The sequence below is a fragment of the Octopus bimaculoides genome, chromosome 11 (genome assembly GCF_046866305.1).
Source record: "Octopus bimaculoides isolate indiv1 chromosome 11, ASM4686630v1, whole genome shotgun sequence".
Classification (NCBI taxonomy): Eukaryota; Metazoa; Mollusca; class Cephalopoda; order Octopoda; family Octopodidae; genus Octopus; species Octopus bimaculoides.
The window spans coordinates 21,622,055-21,645,067 of record NC_142938.1 but is presented as its reverse complement, the minus strand read 5'-3'; the positions used below and the strand labels follow the sequence as shown (position 1 = coordinate 21,645,067).

Sequence of the window (23,013 nt, the reverse complement as noted above, 5' to 3'; positions counted from 1 at the left end):
TCAGATTGGAGCCTGGTGTAGCCATCTGGTCCACCAGTCCTCAGTCAAATCGTCCAACCTATGCTAGCATGGAAAGCGGACGTTAAACGATGATGATGATGATATTGATGAAGTGTGACAGTAATTTTACTCCTGCCACCCCCACCAAACAGATTGAGAACCACAGCGCTAACCCTTCAGCTGGTAGTTCAGCACTTTAACAACAATGTGGCAAGATAAGAAACATTGCAAGACAAAGCAAAAACTAACTTACTATTTGACTTATTGATGTTCATATTTATTCTAATCTTGTGTGGCAGGACTGTGTACTTGAACAAATCATTTCCAACTTTGAGAAAATCTTAAAAGAAAAAAATTAAATAATTCATGAATTAAATGGTTTGAGGGAAAGAGTAAAGACGGAGCCAGTGTGTTAATGCTGTCTCTTTGCAAAACACACAGTTATGATGGCATGAGTTTGTCTGAACTAAAAGAAGCTCCACTTTCCTATTCCATAGTAAAGTGGTCAGTGATAGAAAAGTTATCCAGCTATACAGACAATAACTCAAATAAAAGCCAAATCAAAACAGCAGAAATAGACATTATGTAAATTAATTATCAAACCTGGTTGCCAGCAGCCCCACCACCTGTTTCTAAGCAAGGTTAATATTTCCCCATTGCTGTATATGTTTCTCATAGATGTCTAGAAACAAAGAACATTGCTTGTATGATGTTGACATTCATTTACAATTGTCATACAATGTCAAGGTGACACTGAAACACACATAAAGATGTATATACACAACAGGCTTCTTTTAGTTTCCATCAACCAAATCCAGTCGCAAGACTTTGGTTGGCCTGGGGCAACAGTACAAGACACTTACCCAAGGTACTATGCCAGTAGGACCGAATTGAAAATCACGTGGTTGGGGTGCAAACTGCAATGATAGGTAGACAGGTTGGTGGATTGATGGATGGATAATAGATAGATGAGATGGACTTCCATACAATTTCCATCTATCACATTTCATCCATAAGATATTGGTAACCCTGAAGAGGCTACAATAGAAGGCACTTGCCCAAAGTGCTGTACTAAAAGGCTCAAATCTATGGTTTGTAAAGTGGATTTCTAAACCACATTGGCTATCTGAGCCTACATATATATGATGATGATGATGATGTGTGTGTGTGTGTGTGTTTAATATATATATATATATATATATATATATAGGAGCTTGATGCAGTCCTTGGACACACTGAATCCTATCAAACCTTCCAACCCATGGCAGCATAGAACATGGATGTTAAATAATGAAGACAATGATGTGCACTACAATGTAGCAACTCAGTACCAGCAAAGGCTTTGCAATATGACAGAGACAAAATGGTATATTCAGTTTCTTTATTATGCAATTATGAATAGCTGTTGGCATTCATATAACAATGCTGTTGTATGGGGAATCTGTACAACCCCGTGATTGGCTAAGTGAGCTATACTAGTTAGTATAAATGAGCATGCACAGAACAGTCTGAGAAGAGTGTCACATGTGCAGTCATGGGGTATAGGTCGTAGGAATTATTGAATAGAGATATCATAGAGTGCTTGTTGAAGATACACAGTTGGAGAGTAAAAGAGAACATCAGGAACGTTTGATATTCTAACAGTTCAGATATAACAGTGACGACGAGAAGTCGATATCAATTGTGCTTCTTCATCCGTCTCTCTCAAAAAAAAAAATGATGTATTTATATTTACTTTCTAAAGCATATATTGGCAAGATGGAGGTAAGGTTCATGGATAACTTTTGTTATTCATCTAAAATTTATCCTGCATCAATAAGTGTTGACATACACATAAAATTTTTTCCCTTCACCAATTTTTTCAAAATATATGTATTTACATTTGCTTTCTTAACTAACATAACCATGTATATTGGCATGGTATGAGTGAAAAATATCTGTGTACCATCCATGCTTTTTATGATATATAAAGACTAAGAGCAATGAATGCTTGACAAATACTGAAGTGAACAGAAGCTTTCCTATAGGCAACCCCCCCCCCCCCCCCCGCAAACCTCAATTACCAAAATATTAGTGATGGAAAGAAGGTTGGAAGTTCTGTGACTACTGATTTGCATCGTGTACATTCTTTGGATAAATTGTGCAGTGATGCTCTCTCATCACATAAAACTAGGATCTTTCTTATAAAAAAATAGAAAAGAAAAGAAAAAACTGCCTGCAGGGGGACAAATTTATACCACAAATTTTTCCATTCATAATTTTTTCATTCATATTTTTTATTATTACGTTTGTAGAAATAAATAATCTTGTATTTTTCTATTATTCAATTGATCTTTAATTATAACTAAATAAACGTCTTTAGCTTTAAATAGTATAGCTTTAACTATTACACCGGTTAAATATGTACTAATTTTATCTTCATTATTATTTTAAACTTAAACTTTGTTCAACTTGTATTTAAAACAATGATAATTTAAAACAATGTTAATTTATGTAAGATGTTTTTTGTATATAATATACATGTTATTATAATGGATGAAGGGATGATTATTGAATGGTTATTATTTTGATATTATATTTTTTAAATAATTTTTCTATCTTTATATAATAAGTATTTCATATTAATTCATTTGGTACTTATTGTTGGTTGAGATATATATCTAATTATTGTTCTACTTACGATCTGACGAGTAGCTATATTTTTGAATAGAATTTATTTTCGATAATTTCAATTGATTTTAATCGATTTAAATTTCTTTTCTATTTGAAAATTGGTTATGAAACACGTGTAATCTTTTTATTATATTTATCTTATGATATTTACTTTACTTTATATTATACTCATTTATTGTGCTTTTAATTATTAATTTTTCTATATGTGATAGTGGATTTTCATCGATGAGTTCTTGAAAATTGGTTATTTTCCCTAAAACTATATATTTTTATATATACTTTATCTATAAGGCTCAATTTAATATTAATTTTTTTATAAATTGATTTTAATTGAGTTTTTTACCTGTAATTTTGGATTTTGTCCCTAATATTATTATATATCTATATATATATATATATATCAGGTCATCCCATAAGTTCTGTCCGAATTTTGAATAAAGAAAACAAGTGATCAAATGTTATATTTAATTGAAATTTAATCATCAATGTACTTTCCCTGATTGTCTATGACTTCCTTCCATCTATTTACAAACTTTTCAATCTCATTAATGTAAAACTCTTTTGGTTTCATAGCGAAGAACTCTGAAGTGTCAGTTTCGACCTCCTCCTGACTTGCGAAAGTTATGTCCCCCAAATGATTCTGTAAACTACGAAACAAATGGTTGTCTGAAGGAGCAAGGTCCCAACCAAGCTCTTCGATCTTCTGTGACGTGATCTTTGCAGTGTGGGTCACACATTGTCCTGATGAAACATCACTCCTTTTTGATTCACTAAAGCAGGTCTTTTTTTCTTCAAAGCTTGGTTCAAACGCTCTAATTGCTGACAGTAGACGTGAGCATTGATTGTTGCATTAGGTGGTAACAATTCAAAGTGAATTACTCCTTTGCAATCCCACCAGATAGAGAGAAGAATCTTTTTCTCATGAAGTTCCCTCCTCAGTTGTGGTTGAGCTTCTTCCCTTTTACCAAGCCACTGTTTACGACGTTTAACATTTCGATAGAAGATCTATTCTTTTGCCACCAGTCACAAGTCTATCCAAAAAGGGTGAAATGAGTTTGCGAGAATGGAGAGAAGAGCAGATGTCAACTCGGGATTTATGGTTGCTTTTGGACAATTCATGAGGCACCCATTTTCCAACTTTAGGAAGTTGTCGAAGATGACGATGAACAGTTGTATGGTTTGAACTAAGCTTTATTGCCAACTGATAATGCAGGATTTTCTTCAAGTAATGCCAAGGAGCTTATCATCAAACTCAACTGGACGTCCTGTTCAATTTCCATCTTCAAGGCTGAAATCTCCATTTCTGAATTTTGCAAACCATCTTCTGCAAGTTTTTTCATTCAAGCATTCTTTCCCATAAACTGAGTGTATGTTTGAAGTCGCTTCGGCTGCAGAGTTTCATGTGTTTCTTGTATGCTTTTTGTGGAGTCCACACTGTTGTAAATTTTGAGGCCAAGTCTTCTGTCTAAGGTTAACTTACCTCAGTCTTGAAGGCCCTGAAAAAGGACTGAGATACCGGCTTTCCTCCTTTGACTATGCCATTCAAATTAACCAGTAGGAAACCTTGTACAATATAAGCATCAATTAACCAAAAGGAGTTCATAGAATGTTGTTTTGCCTGATTACTGTGTGCCTACTTCCTGACCAACAACACTTTTATATTTTTCTAAGTTGGACTGTTGTGTACCTACAGCCATCTTTGCCTTTCTCTATTCTTTCCTAAAGGACAAAAAAGCAAAATTTTAGACTTTCCTCTGCTCACAGCAATCAAACTTATTGACATTATGTGACCTTTCCTTTGTATATCTAGAACTACATTATCCAATGTGTCAAAATACTACAGTTTATTTTAGGGTGATTTGGCAGCCATATTCAACAGGACTACCAACCATACAAAGGTACTTTCATTGCACGTTTGTGTGTGCTGTTCATGAAAAGTATGGATTTGCTTGGAAAAGAAAGGAAAAAAAAGAAGCTCTGGTCATCAAAAAAATACTATAGACTAAAGGTTTTGTCAAATAACATTGTACTTACTTGATCAGTCAGTTTTACTGTAGTCTTGATATTTTCGTATATTTATAAGAATATTTTATTATAGTCACTTCCCTCATGCTAACAAATAAGACAAGTTGAAGTTCTTTCAGGTCAGATATTTTCTCAAATCACACTGGAAAGATACAAGGCAAAGTTTAAGACCAGAGCAGTATATGTGCAGTACATGCTTTCATTAATTTAGAATTTTATTTTAAAACAAGCATATTTACATTGTATTGTTTTACTTGGAGATGATCATATTTTGCCAACTAGATCATCCCCAAGTATAACAATATTTGCTTCAACTCAAGATTTCACCTCAAGAATCTTGAAAAACAAATACATAACTGTAACATATTTACATTGGCTTACTAGAAATACCAGCCAAATCCTCAAATTACACCTTACCACCTTAGAGTAGACCTATGTTTTTTTTTAGATAATGTAATCTTATATAGGCCGAAATGTTTACCACTTGTGTGTCTTTAATAAGTCTGCTCAGTCAAGACTGTCCTGGGGCTAAACAACATGTTTATATCTACTAAATTAATTACTTCAGTGGTATGATGTATAATTAATGTTGGTTGTATTTCATCTAACCAATACCATAGTATGTATAAGAGAGGAGTGTTACTTGACATATGACAAATAATGCTCAGAATACATTTTGCCACTGGTTTATATCAGATAACATTACATGGTTATAATAGCTGTATTATATTAACTCTTTAGTATTTAAACTGGACATATACAGCCCAAATATTCTACCTGTTTTATGTTCAAACTGGCTTTTCACAACTATCTTACAGTCATTCTAAAACTAAACAGTCACATCATTGAAATCTTAAAGCTATGAGTTAATGCATGATTGATTCAAAACAATGTGAATAAATAAGCATTACATTTGATAGAATAATCTGAATGCTAAAGGGTTAAAGATACCTAGAGCTACATAATTCATGTTCTGTCCTTTTTTAAAACATGTCTGTTTCCACATTTCTAATGAAATACATTGCCTTTGTTTAAATTAATTTTGAAAATAACGAATTTAGTAAAATAATTTTGTCATTAAGGTAGTGTTTGAAACATAAATTAATGTGAAATTTTGATGAACGGTTTTAATTTAAATCACTTTAAAACAGATTTTTATTATAGAAACCGAGGATAGTCTCAGCCAGGTTGGTAGCAAAAGGGTTAAGATGACAGGTTATGATTTGAGAGATATTCAGTTGCTATTTCCAACAGAATAAGTGATCACACAGTGGTATACATGCTCATTTGTTGACTACAGGTTAGAAGTGTTCTGTTGAGGTATTCACAACAAATGAGATAAGAGATATTTGAAAGACAATGGGAAAGCAAGCAAAAAAAAAAAAAAACATAAAATACTGACTACTGCTTAAGACAAGGTTTTTGGTGTTTAATGATGTGGAGATATTAAATTCCCCAACACCCAGTAAATTATCCGCCAAGTAAAAGCATTTTCACAAACTGTTGAAACAAATGAAACATAAAACAATACAGTTTTACCTTAACTTATCTATTAATAGCATGAAAAAAAAAAATAAAGAAAGAAAAACACCAGTACAATCAACAATTACTATTATTTTTAGGATAATAGGGTGGTATTTAAGAAAGATTCAGTTACAATTTCTGGTTGAGTAAGAACATTGATAGCTCCTCTGTTGGCTCAACATTTTTGACCGCTACTTACAAAACCTTCTCATTATTTCTATAAAATATACAGACCACCTCATATCTAGAGGATATCATACACCTTACTACCATTCTCTAGACAGCTGCACAACAACTCCACCCTACATAAATCAGTTAGAAATCTGGCTGGACAACAACAGACTTAAAGTTGCACCCACTGAATCCTTCTTATCAGCTTTACAAGAGAACATCAAATACAACTGACCTTCACACTCAAAAGAAAATAAAAACTACAAGAAGTTACATACAACACCTCCAGAACATTCATGACATGTATAATGAATAGTAAAATAAGTAAAACAAAATGCACAAATATACTCAGGCATTACAAGTACTACATTCAGTAAAAAAATAATAAATGCCCCCCCCCCCCCCCAGTCTCTTTACAATAAACAAAAGAACCTACACTGTAACCAAGATAACATACATTTTCACAGGGTGTACATAAACCACACTTATTCACTAGCTACAAAACAAAACAAAAATACTAAAAATGAAAGACCAGCATGTATTTCCATGCAAGGCGCACATTTTGTTTCAAGAAGCTTCAACTCCAGTCCTTGTCATTACACGAAAAATGACCACCATACATCATACCTCAGAGTTCAACTCCAACATCATCAAAACACGATCTTTCTCATTCAGAACAAATATAAGAAATATCCACCCAATGGCATCAAACACTATGCTGAGATGCACACCAGTGCAGAGGAACTGCAACTATTGCACTTGGAGTCCATTTTGTCTATCACTGTTGTAGCCACCATCAAAATCTGCCAGACAGTGGTGAGTACAACATGGTCAGACTGTCAGGTTTCACCCATATGATCCTTCACTGTATACTGGATTGTGCAGAATCCAAAGTGCTATGTTATAATTATATGTCACACCTTGTCACTCAGCCAGCTATCTGTATGTAATAGAACTGCTTGATTGGGGTTACTCTTGGATACCCAACAATAATAACTACACCATTCAACAATGGAGTCTCTAGACTGTCACTCAATCTGGTAGAAATAGCAGCTAAATCTCCCTCAAATCATACTTAACCATTTTAAAACAATTATACTGATGTGAAGATCATAGTTAAAATGCCTTTCATCATACAGCTGACTCGGTGCTAAATACCAACCGCAGCAATAGCAATAAACACAGCCTCAGCTAAGGACAAAAAATACCTTCACTTTCTATAATGCCAGTCTACCCAGAACTATTACAGCTGCACATCTACCCAAGAAACATTGTTTCAAACAGCTGAAAGAGGTACAGTTCAGAAAAAGTGGGTTTGAACCAATAATCTATAGGTCAGCGATAGAACATTGTAAGCCATTTAGGTTTAAATGTGGCCAAGGACACACTGTCTTTAGTTTGATAATATACAGATAATATTGATAAAGCTATAGATATACAGTATACAGAGATATCAGAAATTAATCATCCAGTGGTATAGAATTAACAAGTACAATGACAACAAATATTGAAACACACCACAGAAATAAGATTTAACAATGTAGGAGAATGAAGCATAATGTAGAAGGGCACAGAAGAATTTGATTTCAAAATTGTTTTTATTCTGACTGTATGGTAAAATAGCATTGAACTGAGTAAAGAAATTAAGAATCCGATAATTAAAGTAGAAAAATTCTACTTGAATCTAATTAACAGACATTCTATGGACAGGTAACATGTATTAGATACAGGATAGCATAATTTCTGTAGCTTTAACCCTTTTGTTACCACATTTCTACTAAAATACAGTCTTTGTTTCAATTAATTTTGGAAATAATAAAAAATTTAATTAAATAATTTTGTCATTAAGTTGGTATTTGAAACCTAAACTGACATGAAATTTGGATAAAAAGCTTAAATCAAGATCATTTTAAAACAGAGTGCTTGTATCATAAATCCAAGGTTGGCTTCAAGCAGATTGGTATCAAAAGGGTGGAGTGGGTTGTAAGAAAAACACCTCAGATAAAGTAACTTGAGAATCACAGCAATAACGTAAGAGTGTCAAGCATGTATAAGACTATATATATACATATTAATATAAAATGATTTTTAGTGTTAAACCACAATAGATTGTGTGGACTTTACAACTGATATATTTCAATTTCGACATAGCCGTTTTATTTGCTTTGATTTAGCAATAATTTTACATCTGCTTTGCTATGTTGGTATTGTTTAGACAGTTCTCAAAGCATCCCACCACTCATTGCAGTCATCATCTGGCACACAGTAAAATAGAAAAACCAACATTGTTAATTGAGTCTGATGGGGTGTTACTGTGCCACTAGTACAAGAGCGGTTTCTGCAGCTCTCAATCCCATATCAATTCCTATCTGACCTTCCTCGACAGTTAACCTACAATGCAACTTGCAGAGTCCACACTGGGCAAGATGCTTAGTGGCATTTCGTCTGTCTTTATGTTTTGAGTTCAAATTCTGCCGAGGTTGACTTTGCCTTTCATTCTTTCAGGGTCGATAAATTAAGTACCAGTGAAACACTGGGATCGATGTAATCAAGTAGTCCCCTCCTCACAAATTTCAGGTTGTGTGCTTATAGTAGAAACGATTATTATTATTGAGAGATCAGTGCAAGCCATCACAGTGACACTGGGGCAAAATATACAAAGCCCAGTATACCCATCATGACTACCCGTCTGATAAGGGTACAGCATGCACATGCATCACAACCATATGTGCGCAACATGGTGATTTCATATCAAGATAAACAGTGAATGACCTTGCAGGTGGGGCCCAGTTAGAATTTTCTTCAGGTCGATTACCCCATCTCGCTCAAAAGGTCCCTGAATAAGGATTGTTTAAGGATGTTGAACAAAACAACCATCTTTCCAAAGGTGAATAATCCAAATCCCAAAGAATTTCTCTCAACACATGGCTATGATGCTCCCCCACTACTTCTGCTCATGATCAGAGATGCACATATCATCAGCCACCAAGGGACATGCTCAACTGGTTAAGGTCAAACAGTTGACAAGCAAATCTGTGGTATTAGGCAGAATATTTACTGTAGCCCATCTTTTTATACCAAGATAAAACAATGTACATGATAACACTTCCAATCAGTTAAGATCAGAAGCCATGAGAGCCACTGCCTGGTACTGCATCAGGACATTATTATTATGATGGCGAGTTGGCAGAATTGTTAGCATGCCAGGCAAAATACTTAGCAGCACTTTACCTGTCATTACATTCTGAGTTCAAATTTTGCTGAGGTCAATTTAGCCTTTCATCTTTTCAGGGTTGATAAAATAATCAACTTATCTCCTGAAATTGCAAGCCTTGTGCCAATATTTGGTGGTGAACTGGTAGAATCATTAGCAAGGCAGACAAAATGCTTAGCAGCATTGCTTTCAGCTCTTTATATTCTGAGTTCAAATTCCACCGAGGTTGACTTTGCTTTTCATCCTTTCAAGGTCAATAAAATAAGTATCACTTGAAAGTGGTGGTGGGGTGGGGTGTCAATGTAATAAATTTACCACTTCCTTAAAATAGCTGGCTTTGCACCAAAATCTGAAACCATTATCATTATTAATCATAATTATTATTAAGACGGTGAGCTGGCAGAAACGTTAACATGCCAGGCAAAATGCTTAGTGGCATTTCACCTGTCTTTATGTTCTGAGTTCAAATTCCACCGAGGTCAATTTTGCCTTTCATTCTCTCGGGGTCAGTAAAATGAATACCAATCAAGCACTGAGGTTGATGTAATCGACTAGCCCCCTCCCATCAAATTTCAGGCCTTGTGCCTATAGTAGAAAGGATTATTATTATTATTATTATTATTATTATTATTATTCTGGAATAATTTCTACAATGGAATACAACACTTTTCCTCTTTACTCTAAATCAGTCCTTATTCTAAGTCATATAAGAATAATTAACTAATTTCCTATATGATATATTGTTTTCATTACTAATTAATATTAGCTGGATGAACTGAAGCAGTTCAGAGTCTAACTGCAAAATGATACAATAAGAGACAATACTAAGTCACAGCTGAAACACTGATTAGGCCAACACTAAATCCACTAGGTTACTGTTATCTCCATATACAAACACATACAACTGATAAGACAGTTTGCATGCTGTCATTGTACCAAACAAAAATAGGAGCTAAATCACACACTACTACACTATTAAAAAAACAAAACAAAGGGAGAACACAGAATACACTCTGACATAACATTGCGGTTATAAAAATGAGATGATTGTAGATTGAACATGTTTTATCAAAGAACCACAGAACCAGGGCTGACCGAGGGCTAAAGAGCAACAACAAGACAAATACATACAAACATATAAACAAGCACTATAAAGTAATCTGTAGTAAACCAAGTTACAAAAGTACTATTATAATGAGCATTGTCCCCCACCTCTCTTTCTATGTATATTTTTATTAATATTTAGCAGAAGAAATAGAGTGACTCAAGGTCCAAGAGTTTCATATGTTGGCACACCAACGCACAACACTCATGGACCTTGAGTCACTCTATAGGCGTAGGAGTGACTGTGTGGTAAATAGCTTGCTTACCAACCACATGGTTCCGGGTTCAGTCCCACTACATGGCACCTTGGGCAAGTGTCTTCTACTATAGCCTCGGGCCAACCAAAGCCTTGGGAGTGGATTTGGTAGACGGAAACTGAAAGAAGCCCGTTGTATATATGTATATATATACGTATGTGTGTGTGTCTGTGTTTGTCCGCCTACCATCGCTTGAGAACCGATGCTGGTGTGTTTATGTCCCCCGTCACTTAGCGGTTCAGCAAAAAGAGGCTGATAGAATAAGTACTAGGCTTACAAAAAATAAGTCCTGGGGTCGATTTGCTCGACTAAAGGCGGTGCTCCAGCATGGCCACAGTCAAATGACTGAAACAAGTAAAAGAGTATATACTCATATTTTGATTTCTATTTTTCCTATCTGCACTAACATACCTATATATAAAGATATAAATGTGTGTGTATGTAGGCTTGTTTCTAAATTCTGAAATATATACAACATAAATTTGACATGATGAGCACTGCACAGCAGTTAAGCAGACTGAATGGAATTCGAGACTCTGCTAATCTTACTCTAAGCAGAAGATCTATGACAATAGCTGTAAGAAAACTGAATAAATAGAGAGACACAGCTGGCATTAAACATGGCTGCATGTGTGGTTAAGAAGTTCACATTCAAATCACATTGTCTCAGTCCTTTTTAGGGCCTCTAAGAGAGGAGCAAAGAAATAATGAAGCTATTCTCAGGCCAACAACACTGGTGTTATAATGGGCAATAGATTAAACCAGCTGCCAATAACAGGAAAGGTCCTTTGACAGTCTTCAAATGGATTAATCACAACCTCAGGGATGTTTTGATTCTGAGGATGAGATCAATCTGAAGTTACTATAGTCAAACAGTGGGATCTTATTAAGTCCCCAGGCATGAGGCAATGTGTTACCTCATTTGAGTTGCCTTACAGAATAAATTTGTTTTAAAAAATCATTTTTGTTTGGGTTCATTCAATTGTGAATGTTCAAAGATATTTACCTCTTGGTATACCTGGAAAATTGTATTTTTCACACACACTAAGGTAGGTTATATAAATGGTTAAGCAACAATGAAACAAGTATATATTCATTCAGCAAAGTTTAACAAGTTTAGTGAATGAGTATGTGGGAAAGAAAGTCTAAATATTTATGCTAAAATCATAGACTGCCATATTTATAGATGGGAATCATCACAACTATATGAAGAAATTACATAGTAACACAATTGCTTCTTAATACTAAAGAAATATCCTTGTCAAGACTCCAGCAGACACATACATAAAAAGAGAGAGGTTGTGGTCAGGGCTGTCTTAGCAGCATTATAAACACCCCTGGGCAGGCAAATCAATGCATTGGGACCTATAGTATTTATTTATTTACTCTCTTTTACTTGTTTCAGTCATTTGACTGCGGCCATGCTGGAGCACCACCTTTAGTCGAGCAAACGACCCCAGGACTTATTCTTTGGAAGCCTACATTTTTTCTGTTCTTACTGATAGGAACAACTGAAGGGTTTAATCAAACAAATCACCCCCCCCCCCCCCAGTACATTTTTTTAAAGGCTGGTCTCTTTTACCAAACCACTAAGTTATGGAGACATAAACAAATCAACACACACACACACATATATGACAGGCTTCTTTCAATTTCTGACCTACTAAGGTAGGTCATATAACAAGATTACGAAACAGCTGTAAACATGGAATAAACATCTACTCTCTCACATCATTTCTCTTATCCATTATGTATATATGTATACATATATACACACATATATGTATATATACATACATATATAGACACACGTGTATATATACACACATATATGTATATACACACACACACACATATATATTGTTTACAAAATTCTTCTATTTAAATGTGTGATAGGAGTTATCCATACTAACAACCCAAGTTGATAAAACACTATTTTAAGCAATCTACATTTATATCAAACGACTATGTTCGAGTAAGCACGAGCTATCATGACTACTCAATGTGGACAATTAATGACAATTAGCTCCATCTTTTTTCATTGTCATAATTGAAGGACCAGCAACTTTCCTGCAACCAAAAAATATGAAGGCAGACAATAACAGAAGTAGTTGGACGAAAATATCAACGTATCTTGCCAGAGTTTTCTAATATTTGTCGCTCGAAGTGACATTCCTTAAGAGTAAAGGAAAAGGTACTGAAGTAGGAGCCAAAAATGTTAGAAATTGCAATTACATACATACATATACACAAAACTTTTTGTAAACATGTTCCTGTTTCGTCGCAAGTCACTACTAATTAAAAGCATTCCAGCAGTTCTAACTAGGACAGCATTATCCATTATGTCCTTCCAAGTTTGTTTTAAAGACATTAGGGTGACACCTGAAGGAGATTGACTTCTATTCCAGGCATCCAGTACGAAAACTTTACTCCCTCGACAATTTCCAGTGCCCTCAAAAAATTAAGAAATTGCTATTTACTGAACACAAAACTAGTTGTGTTAATATCACAAGTGGTCAGTAGGTGGGGGATTTGACATTAACTATCATCTCCTTTTGTCCTGGAGCCGAGAATTTGAAGAATCTCCCCGAAAACACTTGGGTGTGTGCGACGAAAGAAATGCAGTAAAATACACGATATTATGTAGAGTAATTATGTTGTTAACCCGACAACCAGTCCAGCTGCTTAAGATTGTCACAATTTTTTTTATTAGTTCTTTGAAAAATATCTTTTATCACTAATTATTATAATTAACAAAGCTGTTGTTTAGCCCCAGCCCTGATCGAACAGGCTTCAAAAGTATTCCAGTTGTAAACGAACTGATCTTTGAAAAAATGATGGACTACATTAACTACTGTGTCTTTTACTTAAGATAGTAGGATGTGATCTGAGGCAGATTTGGCTAGTATTCATAGCAGGTCGAGCAACCAGATAAAGACTGGCTCGGATAAAAGTTTTCATACGCACACACAGTTATTTTCATTCCTTAGTTCTGCATAGACTTTACTTCGCAATCTACAGCTACACTAGTGAGATAACTGACATCGTCAACTGACTCGATCTAGTATATTACGGGTACTTGTTTCATAGCTCCCTGTGTAACATACGCAGGGAAACGAAATGCAAAGTCGGACCCAACGAAATTAGAATTCAGTCTTTTTTTTTAAATGACACAACTAGGAGAGAGGTAAATGAAACAGTGGAACGAAATTGCACCATAAATTTAATTAGGATCAGTCTTGTCTTCACAACCACTTATCCCCCTGGGAATTCATAAAACAAATACCTGTAATTACACCTATTTATTCGATGAAATCAACTAAAACAAATACTTATTGAGTATAATGATTACGTATGCACTTATTATTATTATGAAGTCTAAATGAAAAAGTATAGTTATCAACAGTAATAAATAGGTTAAATTATGATATTTCGGTTAGAGTTATTTTTAAACAGTTTAAAGTTACATAGGTAACTAACACCATAAGACAATAGGCGACAAATGTATCACTTAAGTATAATAAAATATCAAAATGAAAATATACATTTAGTTGGATAAGTAGGTTAGTAAATAGATAAATAAAATAATACATGGACACGAACAAATTAACTCCTTGTTGACTTGTTACAATCGGAATGTGGTCACAACTAAAGCTTGTAAGTACCTTGCATGTGGCGGTGTTGTGTACTACGTGAAAAACACAGCGGCTGTGACGTCAGAACTTTGTGTGTTCAGTATCACTCAATTATTTTTGTTATGAACTTGTTTGTGTTGATGCATGGATTTTTTTTTTACTGTTATTCCCGTTTTGTGAGACAAGTTTGACAGTAAATTCTTTGTCCATTTCTTTCTCCGTGAGTTAATGAATGATAGCTGTTCCGAAAGTTTGCCGATCAGTGATTGCATTCGTTCAGTAATCTTTATTATTCCTCTAAATCAGTTTATTATATTACTTTTATTAGATTAGAACCAGGCACGGACAACCTTTTTCGAGAAATGGGCTGCATGTAACTTGACTCATCAATGGGCGGGCTGCACTACTAAAAAAATTTATAATTTTTCGTTGGGCGTGCTCTGCAGGAAGTAACGCGGGCCGCGGGTTTGCCCATGATTGATTTAGACAGTCATTCACTTTCGCCGCTCCTAAAATGGGTTGCGTACTCCGAAAAGGAGAAAGGGAAGATAAAAAGGAAGTTTGAAATTTTTTTCATACTCTTATATTTGTTATGTTTTTTCATAGTGGTGACTTGCGACGAAACAGGAATATGTTCATAAGGTGTCTTTTTTTTTTTTTCGCTTTAAGGACATTTAAGAGCACATTTATATATCCCTTAAATGAAAGCCTACCCTTGCCGTATAATGCGTAAATTTGAGTATATACAGGATGGTCGCTAGAAAAGCGGAAAATTCGTGAAATGCCGAATATTTTCACAAGATGTATTTGAGGTAAGCAATAAGCGTCAAATTTTCCGCGGCAAGACTTCCGCCCGTCCCCTCAAAAAAAAAAAAACACCCTTAAAATTTTTTTTTTTTTTTCGACACAGTCCTCCCTCCTCTTTTCGGCTACGGGGAATACGAATCTGTAAAAAAATTGGCAAAAATCAACACTTTTAAATTAACCCCCCCCCCCCCCCATTTCCTTCATTTTTTACTTTTTTCAGAATTTTTTCCCCCAAAATATGCGGAAAAATACGGAGCTTATGATTCTAAAAAAAATTTCCAAAAATTTTTGTAAAATTAAAAAATTTTTTTTTTTTTTTTCCCTAAATATGCAGAAAAAAAAAAAATACAGACATTATGATTCGGACAAAAATTTCAAAACATTTCTATAGTTACGGTTAGGGTTAGGGTTTTAGGGCTAGGATTAGGGTTAGTGTTGGGGAAAAAAGTCAAAATTGAAGAATTGGGGTGGGGGGAATTTAACAATCCCGATTTTTGGCAATTTTCCGGAACCTCCGTATCCGAAAACGGTGGTTTTGGCAAAAAAAAAAATATATATTTAAATAAACAAATTTGGGAGAAAATGGGTGTGGGTGTACGGGCAGAAGTCATTCCTTTTCCGCTTTTCTAGCGACCACCCTATATATATATAAAATTTGGGCAGAGGTAAAGAATACTCACACCACCCGTTTTCGGCCTAACCCTAACCCTAAACACCAGGTGTGTGGATTTTTTACCTTCGCCTAAAATTTGTGTATGTGCAAGGTTTTCGTATCTTTTATTCTTCTAATTTATAACCCAAGGTCCTGTTGTTTTCCCGAGCACCTACTAATTTGCAACCAGTCACGTCATCTTTGACCAACGTTCCTGTTCAAAACTTGATCAAATCAGCACTTCGAAACCCTGTGTTTTTTCCAACTATATAAATGCATTTGTAGCGAACTCTAGTGAACTTCCTCTCTCTATCCTATAAATAAATTCATACTGAATCTATTCAATTTGACGGACAGATTTTTAAATTAATTTTTTTAACTGAACACTTCGAAACTTCGGATACTGGTAGAATGTTTCACATAGAACAGGGTTTACTCTTTACGTTTTTGACAAAATTTTGTATTTTAGAAGTTATTTCGTATTTGTGAAATAACTTCTAAAATACAAAATTTTGTCACATTCTACCAGTATCCGAAGTTTCAAAGGGTTTAGTTAAAAAAATTAATTAGTTGGCTCCAACGGGAGTAGAAAGGAACGAATTGGAATAAATACTGCAAAGCATTTCATCCATCGCTCTATTGACACTGCCAATTTGCCTGTGTTTTGCTTATTTATTTATTGCTTTCCAAACTTTGTGATCGACTTTGAGAAGACTTTGTCTCAACTCCTAAGTGTTCACACTATTTAGTCCTTGCGGAATCGACCAAGTTTCAGAGATACTGATTACTTTGTAAAATGACAGTCAGAATGGACACCTAAAGATTGAAGGCACACGGATCACAAATTTGGAGTAAGAAATGCGATCGATTTCTTTTATAGGTACAAAGCCTCAGCTTTGAAGAGATGGATATTTTTGATTAAACTGACCACAATTCTTAACTGGTTATTTTTACCGGCCTTGGAAGAATGAAAAATTAATTAAACCTCGAAGGATTAGAACTTAAAACATAAAGAATCTAAAATAAATGCTGTAGGGAATTTTGTCCAACGCTCTACCGATTCTTCTATGAAAAAATAAGCATTGAAATCTATCGTAAAAAAACTGTATTTAGTTTTCTCTCTGATTTAATTGTTATCGATTATATATTGTGTCCAGTTTTGTTTTGTGTCGTATGGTATAATCTCATCTTACATTGAAACTCAGCCATTACTATTTTCTATTCCCATTAGATTGTCTGACCACTGCTTAGACGACACAACACTCACATTACAACTTCTTACTGCATTTCATTACTCCCTGATCTCCAAACCTTCTGGTATTTCAGTTTAATTAACTGTTTGGAACTTTGCAGTGATAACCTTTCACAACAAATGTGCTTCACACACACGCAGCTCATCCGTGACAGCTATGTGAAGAACCAACATTATTCACCTAAACAAGGCGGCGAGCTGACAGTATCGATAAATACGACGGGTAAAATGCTTAGCCTGAAAATGTTTGGGAACCACTAGTCTAATCGGTACTATCAGAGTTAACATAGGTGAGGCAATATACAAAATATATAGAATTGTAGTGAACAAATACTGTGTGGCTATTTCCTCTCCAGTCATTCTGGGGTGGAAATACCCGGACGATGTCTAGGCATGGCGGTGTTGTAAGAAGCTTGCTTCCCAACCACGTGGCTCCGCTTTCAGTCCTATTGCGTGACACCTCGGGCAAGTGTCTTCTACTTTAGCCTCGGGCCGACCAAAGCTTTGTGAGTGGATTTGGTTGACGGAAACTGAAAGACGCCCGTCGTATATATATATATATATATATATATATATATATATATATATATACAGCTGTGTTTGTATGTGTCTGTGTTTGTCCCTACCACCGTTTGACAACCAGTGTTGAAGTGTTTCTGTCCCCGTAACATAGCGGTTCGACAAAAGAGACCGATAGAATAAGTACCAGGCTTTAAAAAATAAGCTGAAAGTCAGAGTGGAAGTGAGGATTCCGTGTCGCTATGAATGTGTTATGAATTTATAGCACCACGGATTGTCCTCAACCACCTGTGAAGGCTAGGGAAAGGCAAGAGAGTGAGAAGGTGGTTGATGTTCCACTGTCCGTGGAGGCTAAGGAAAAGCGCGAGAAGAATACGGACTGTGATCTTAAGAGACATGTGATTTGTGGAAACGCATGTAGTGATGCATTAAATGTTTATAAATTCCAATCAGGGATTATTGTTATTATTACTATTTAGATGTCTGTGTGTCCCACTACCGCTTGACAACCAGTGTTGGTGTGTTTACGGCCCGTAACTTAGCGGTTCGGGTAAAGTAGCCGATAGAATTAGTACTAGACTTTAAAAAAAATATTAAGGCCAACTAAAAATTCTTCAAGGCGGTGCCCCAGCATGGCCACTGTCGAAGAACTGTAACAAGTAATATATATATATATATGTATGTATGTGTTTTTGTTTGTCATTCCCGCTTCACACAACCGTAGTCCGATGATTGAAACAAATAAAATATACAATATTAAAGCATTTAGTGACGATATAAATCATTAGCTTAAATTCTGCCAAGAAAGGTAAGGGAAAAAGATCATTGCGCACCTTCCTTTTATTTGTAAACGTTATGTTTTACTAAAACATTTTTTCCTGCTAGAAATAGATCGCTCTCTACCATTTTCAAACAGCGGCAAGGATCAAACACTAAAACTATTCCATCGAGAATAAATCACTCTGTTGTAATAGATTTAGCAACTGGTGAATGGGGAAAATTTTGCAACATACTAGGAAATTTTTGCAGCATAGGAACTGATACAGTATAAGAATTTTATCTATTTTCAAGCCTTAACCCATCACTCCAAACAATTTTGGGATTAATGCCAGAGCTACACAACTATAGATAGATAGATGGACAGACAGATAGATGGACAGACTGATAGATAGAAAATACTGGGGCGATAAAAGTAGAAAAAAAGAATGTGTGATGGAAAAGAAGAGATAAAAAGAAAGGAATTGGTTTTGACTGAGAAAAATAGGCTAATCGATAGTCGTAACTTAGAGAATAGGAGATGGAAAGAAAGAAGGAATATTTTAAGGGAGAGGTGTGTAGAGTGAAAGAGAGAGAGAGAGGGAGGGGGTGATGTATAGAAGTTATGGAGACAAGAAAAGGAAAATAGATTGATAGAAATATATAAAAGGGAAATACAGGAAAAAAAAATACGCCCAAAGATTGAGTGAATAGGAGATAGAAAGAGAGAGAACGCAATTGTCAGTGAGAAAGGGAGAGAAGAAAAGGGGCAAGGGAAAGTCAGTAGAACGAAATATTAGAGAGAGGATGAAAGAATTTTAAGAGATTAATAAAGATTGGGAGAAGAAGAGAAGTTGGGGGGGGGGGTCTAGTCGAATCATAGGGAAAAGAATATTGTAAAGCAAGAAAAAACGAAAGAGACATAAAGGAAATTTGGAGATAGATAGATAGATAGATAAATAGACAGATAGAGAAATAGATAGATAGAGAGAGAGGGGGGAGTGAAATATATCAGCATAAAATCAGCCCTGCTCCAGTAGAATTATGGTCAAAAGGTGGTCCAGCCTTGACCATCTAGTCTTTGTATATGAAGGATTACAATATCCAAAATACCCTTCTTATTGTTGTTTAGCTCTAGGGCAGTACTAGGCGAGCAAACCTATGACCAAAGGCGACCACCCGTTTTCTTTACTTTTGGTATACAGTTGGATTATAATATTACGTGTGCCCTCCTATTTTTTAGGAGTATGATTTGCGGGAGATTTGGTTGGTCTTTTTAGTTTGTCAAGTCAATCACTTAATGATCTCCCTTTTTGGTCAGATTATCTTTATATATATATAAAAAAAGAGTGTTATTTGAATGTGAATTGGCTTCTATGACTAGTAGGTCAAACGACCACGTAGGCTCGGGGATCTCACATATACACACGTACGCACGCACAGATAAACAGACAGATAGACAGATGGATGGATAGATAGATAGATAGATATACTTGTATAGAGTGTATACAGTATATATATGCATATATCTATCTATCTATCTAGATATATATATATATATATATATATATATATATATATATATACACATACATACATACATATATTTGTGTGTATACATATATACATACATACGTGCATATATATTATATAAATATATATATATATACAAACATACACACACACATATATATGTATATATATATATATATATATATATATATATATATATATATATATATATATATATATGTATGTATATACATAGATGTGTGTGTGTGAGGGAAGTAAAAGGAATTAGGTGTGTGCATTAAAAGATTAGAGAGAGAGAGAGAGAAGTGGATAATTAGATAGAGAGGAATTAGAAAGAGACAGATGGGGTAGAGGAAAAAAAGAGATATAGTAAGATAGAGGGAGTGATAGTGAGAGTGTGCAGGAAGGTGAAAGGGGATCGTTGAAAGACTAGAGAATGATACAATACAGGCAAGATGGAGTCGTTGTGAGTGAACATGTGTCGTCGCTGCATTAACATGGTGCAGTTGACAGTTCCCCTCCACCCGACTGGGATCATTTACAGGAGGAAAACAGATCGTATATTTGGGAGGTGATTTAAAACTTTTATAGAGTCGCAAGTTTATTTTTTGTGCGTACGCACACACACACACATATATAGAGATACACATTCATGTCTATACACATCCACTTTCTCTCATATACTCATTCATACGTACATATATATATATGTACGTATATAAATATGTGTATTTATATAAATATATGTATTATACGTGTCTGTATTTAAATATATGTATTATATATGTATATAAATATGCATGTATATTTATGTGTAAATTTATATGTATGTATCTATCTATATGTGTGTGTATGTATATATATATATATATATATGTTATACTCGTATATATATGTGCGTGTATGTATAATACACACACACACATATGTGTGTGTATGTATGTGAATATATGTAATTATAGGTTATAGAATTGTGGTCAAAAATTATTCAAGACGCCATTCGATGTTGGGTTATTTTCGGGGTGGATGAATTATTATTTTTATTTATTTTCTGACGGGTGGAAATTCCTAAACAAAAATTTCTCTGACTGACGGGGGAAAAACAAATTTACATATGAAGAAAATGGTTACAAGAAATAAATCAATATAATGTGTACTGAAAAGAAAACAACCAAAACTTAGTTAAGTCAATGAAATACCTAGAATTTGAAGTCCATTTCTGCAGACTTTCGAAGTAGTAACTTTAATGTATTTATATTTTCTGGAGGAATTGTATGCCTTTTATTCATGTATCGTATTTGAAAATATTTTATTTTCATCGATACCAACGATTAACTAATTAATCTATTTTCCTTCCTGCACTTAATTTTCCCTTTTTGCACTTAAGTACTTATCCAAAAAAAATCCCGTGTAAATTCTTCCAGTCACTGAAGGGGTTGTGCAGGAGAAACACACGAAATAAAATATATTAAATAAAGATGAGTTTCGAAAATTTCTAAAAACAAAAGCTGCCCCTTTTTTTTCCCTTTCCTACTCAAACTTCGCGTTTATTAGCAAAATATTAGCAAGTTTCATAAGTTATGGGATATCTACATTTACACAGAGGCGTACTGTAAATAACAGAATTTCACTTATTCTCTCGTAAAGAGAAAATCCTTTCATATTCGTGTTATTAACATCACAATAAGACAGTAAGATAAAGAAAAGGGTGTGTGATTAAAACTAAATCATCATGTTCTCATTAAAATTTTTAATTTGGATCACACCCAAATCAACATATAGATACATTAACAAAACACACATATAAAACAATCAGATATAAAAGAGACACAAACGTATAAACAGAGCGAATTCTCTGGTGGAATCGATGTTCGGTGAGCACAGTAGGTTCGTTGCGATAATTCTGTATACAATTTTTGTTTACAAACATGTCACGTTCAATGTTGAAAGAATAAATAGATTGCGCTTTTTAATCGCGTGCCAAGTTGAAATCCTGCTAGGAATTTGATATTTATAATTCTATTGATATGCTAGTTGTTGAATCGACTATACCTCTTGCCTATAAAAGTAAAAGCAATATTTATATATATATTAAAAAAAAAAAAAAAAAAACGAAACAATCGAGCTCTTAATTTATTACACACCACAGACATCTGTAATACATCTCAAATATCATTACTCTGCAGTAAATATTTACAATGCGATAACCTCTTCTGATTTAAAAATTAGCTGTTTATATAGAAAGAAAATTTCTTCATTTATAGACGTTTTTCCAGACTTCATCCTGTGATGCACCTAGATACATCAGCTGTTTTCTTGTGGTCATAGGGTCTGTATGTGTGTGTATATATATATATATATATATATATATATATATATATATATATACACACACACATACATACATATATACATATGTATATGTGTGTGTATGTGTATGTATATATGTGTATATCTATGTATACATATGTGTGTATTTATATGTATATGTGTGTATGCATATATGTATATATATGTGCATGTATATATGTATATATATATATATATATATTTAAAGTTGCAGCTCAGAGCTGTGGCCATGCTGGGGCACCATCGTTTTGCTACACTGTTATTAGTGAGAGCCTCCTCTAATATGTGGCATTTGGTGAATAATGGAATTTGATGTAACTATCCTCATTTGCACCTCTTGCCATGAGGTAGGTTCATCTGGGACTCTCGACAGGAAGAGGTCCAGTTTTGATTTGAAAACACCTACATACACTTTGTGTAGGCCCCTCAGGCTATTTGGGAGAATATTAAAAAGCTGTGGGCCCCTGAAACCCAGGCTGTTGCAGTAATTGGTCCTGAAGCGCGATGGTATTGCTGGGATCTTTGGCACTGTGCAGTGTTGA

The 23,013-nt window shown here is 34.6% G+C and overlaps 2 protein-coding genes across 9 annotated transcripts in view; one reads left to right on the top strand and one right to left on the bottom strand.

Moving 5' to 3' along the window:
• The window catches only part of LOC106878231 (UPF0669 protein C6orf120 homolog), a 39,611-nt gene that overhangs the window by 4,676 nt on the left and 11,922 nt on the right, over positions 1-23,013 (bottom strand). Inside the window, exons 1-3 of one of the 7 annotated variants that reach the window (XM_014927392.3) lie at positions 21,958-22,208; positions 4,708-4,840; positions 254-340 (exon numbers count right to left, since the gene is read on the bottom strand). In XM_014927392.3, coding sequence (XP_014782878.1) covers positions 254-275 — 22 coding nt within the window. In that variant the 5' untranslated portion in view covers positions 276-340; positions 4,708-4,840; positions 21,958-22,208. Of the gene's footprint in view, positions 1-253; positions 341-4,707; positions 4,841-6,100; positions 6,194-14,513; positions 15,416-21,957; positions 22,209-23,013 lie in introns of those variants that run through there. The other 6 variants (XM_014927388.3, XM_014927390.3, XM_014927389.3 and 3 more) reach the window with 6 other exon arrangements.
• The window catches only part of LOC106878232 (serine/threonine/tyrosine-interacting protein), a 41,741-nt gene continuing 34,004 nt past the window's right edge, over positions 15,277-23,013 (top strand). The window contains exon 1 of one of the 2 annotated variants that reach the window (XM_052971589.2): positions 15,277-15,415. The gene's annotated coding sequence lies outside the window, so the exon portion shown is untranslated. Of the gene's footprint in view, positions 15,416-20,560; positions 20,694-23,013 lie in introns of those variants that run through there. The other variant, XM_014927393.3, reaches the window with a different exon arrangement.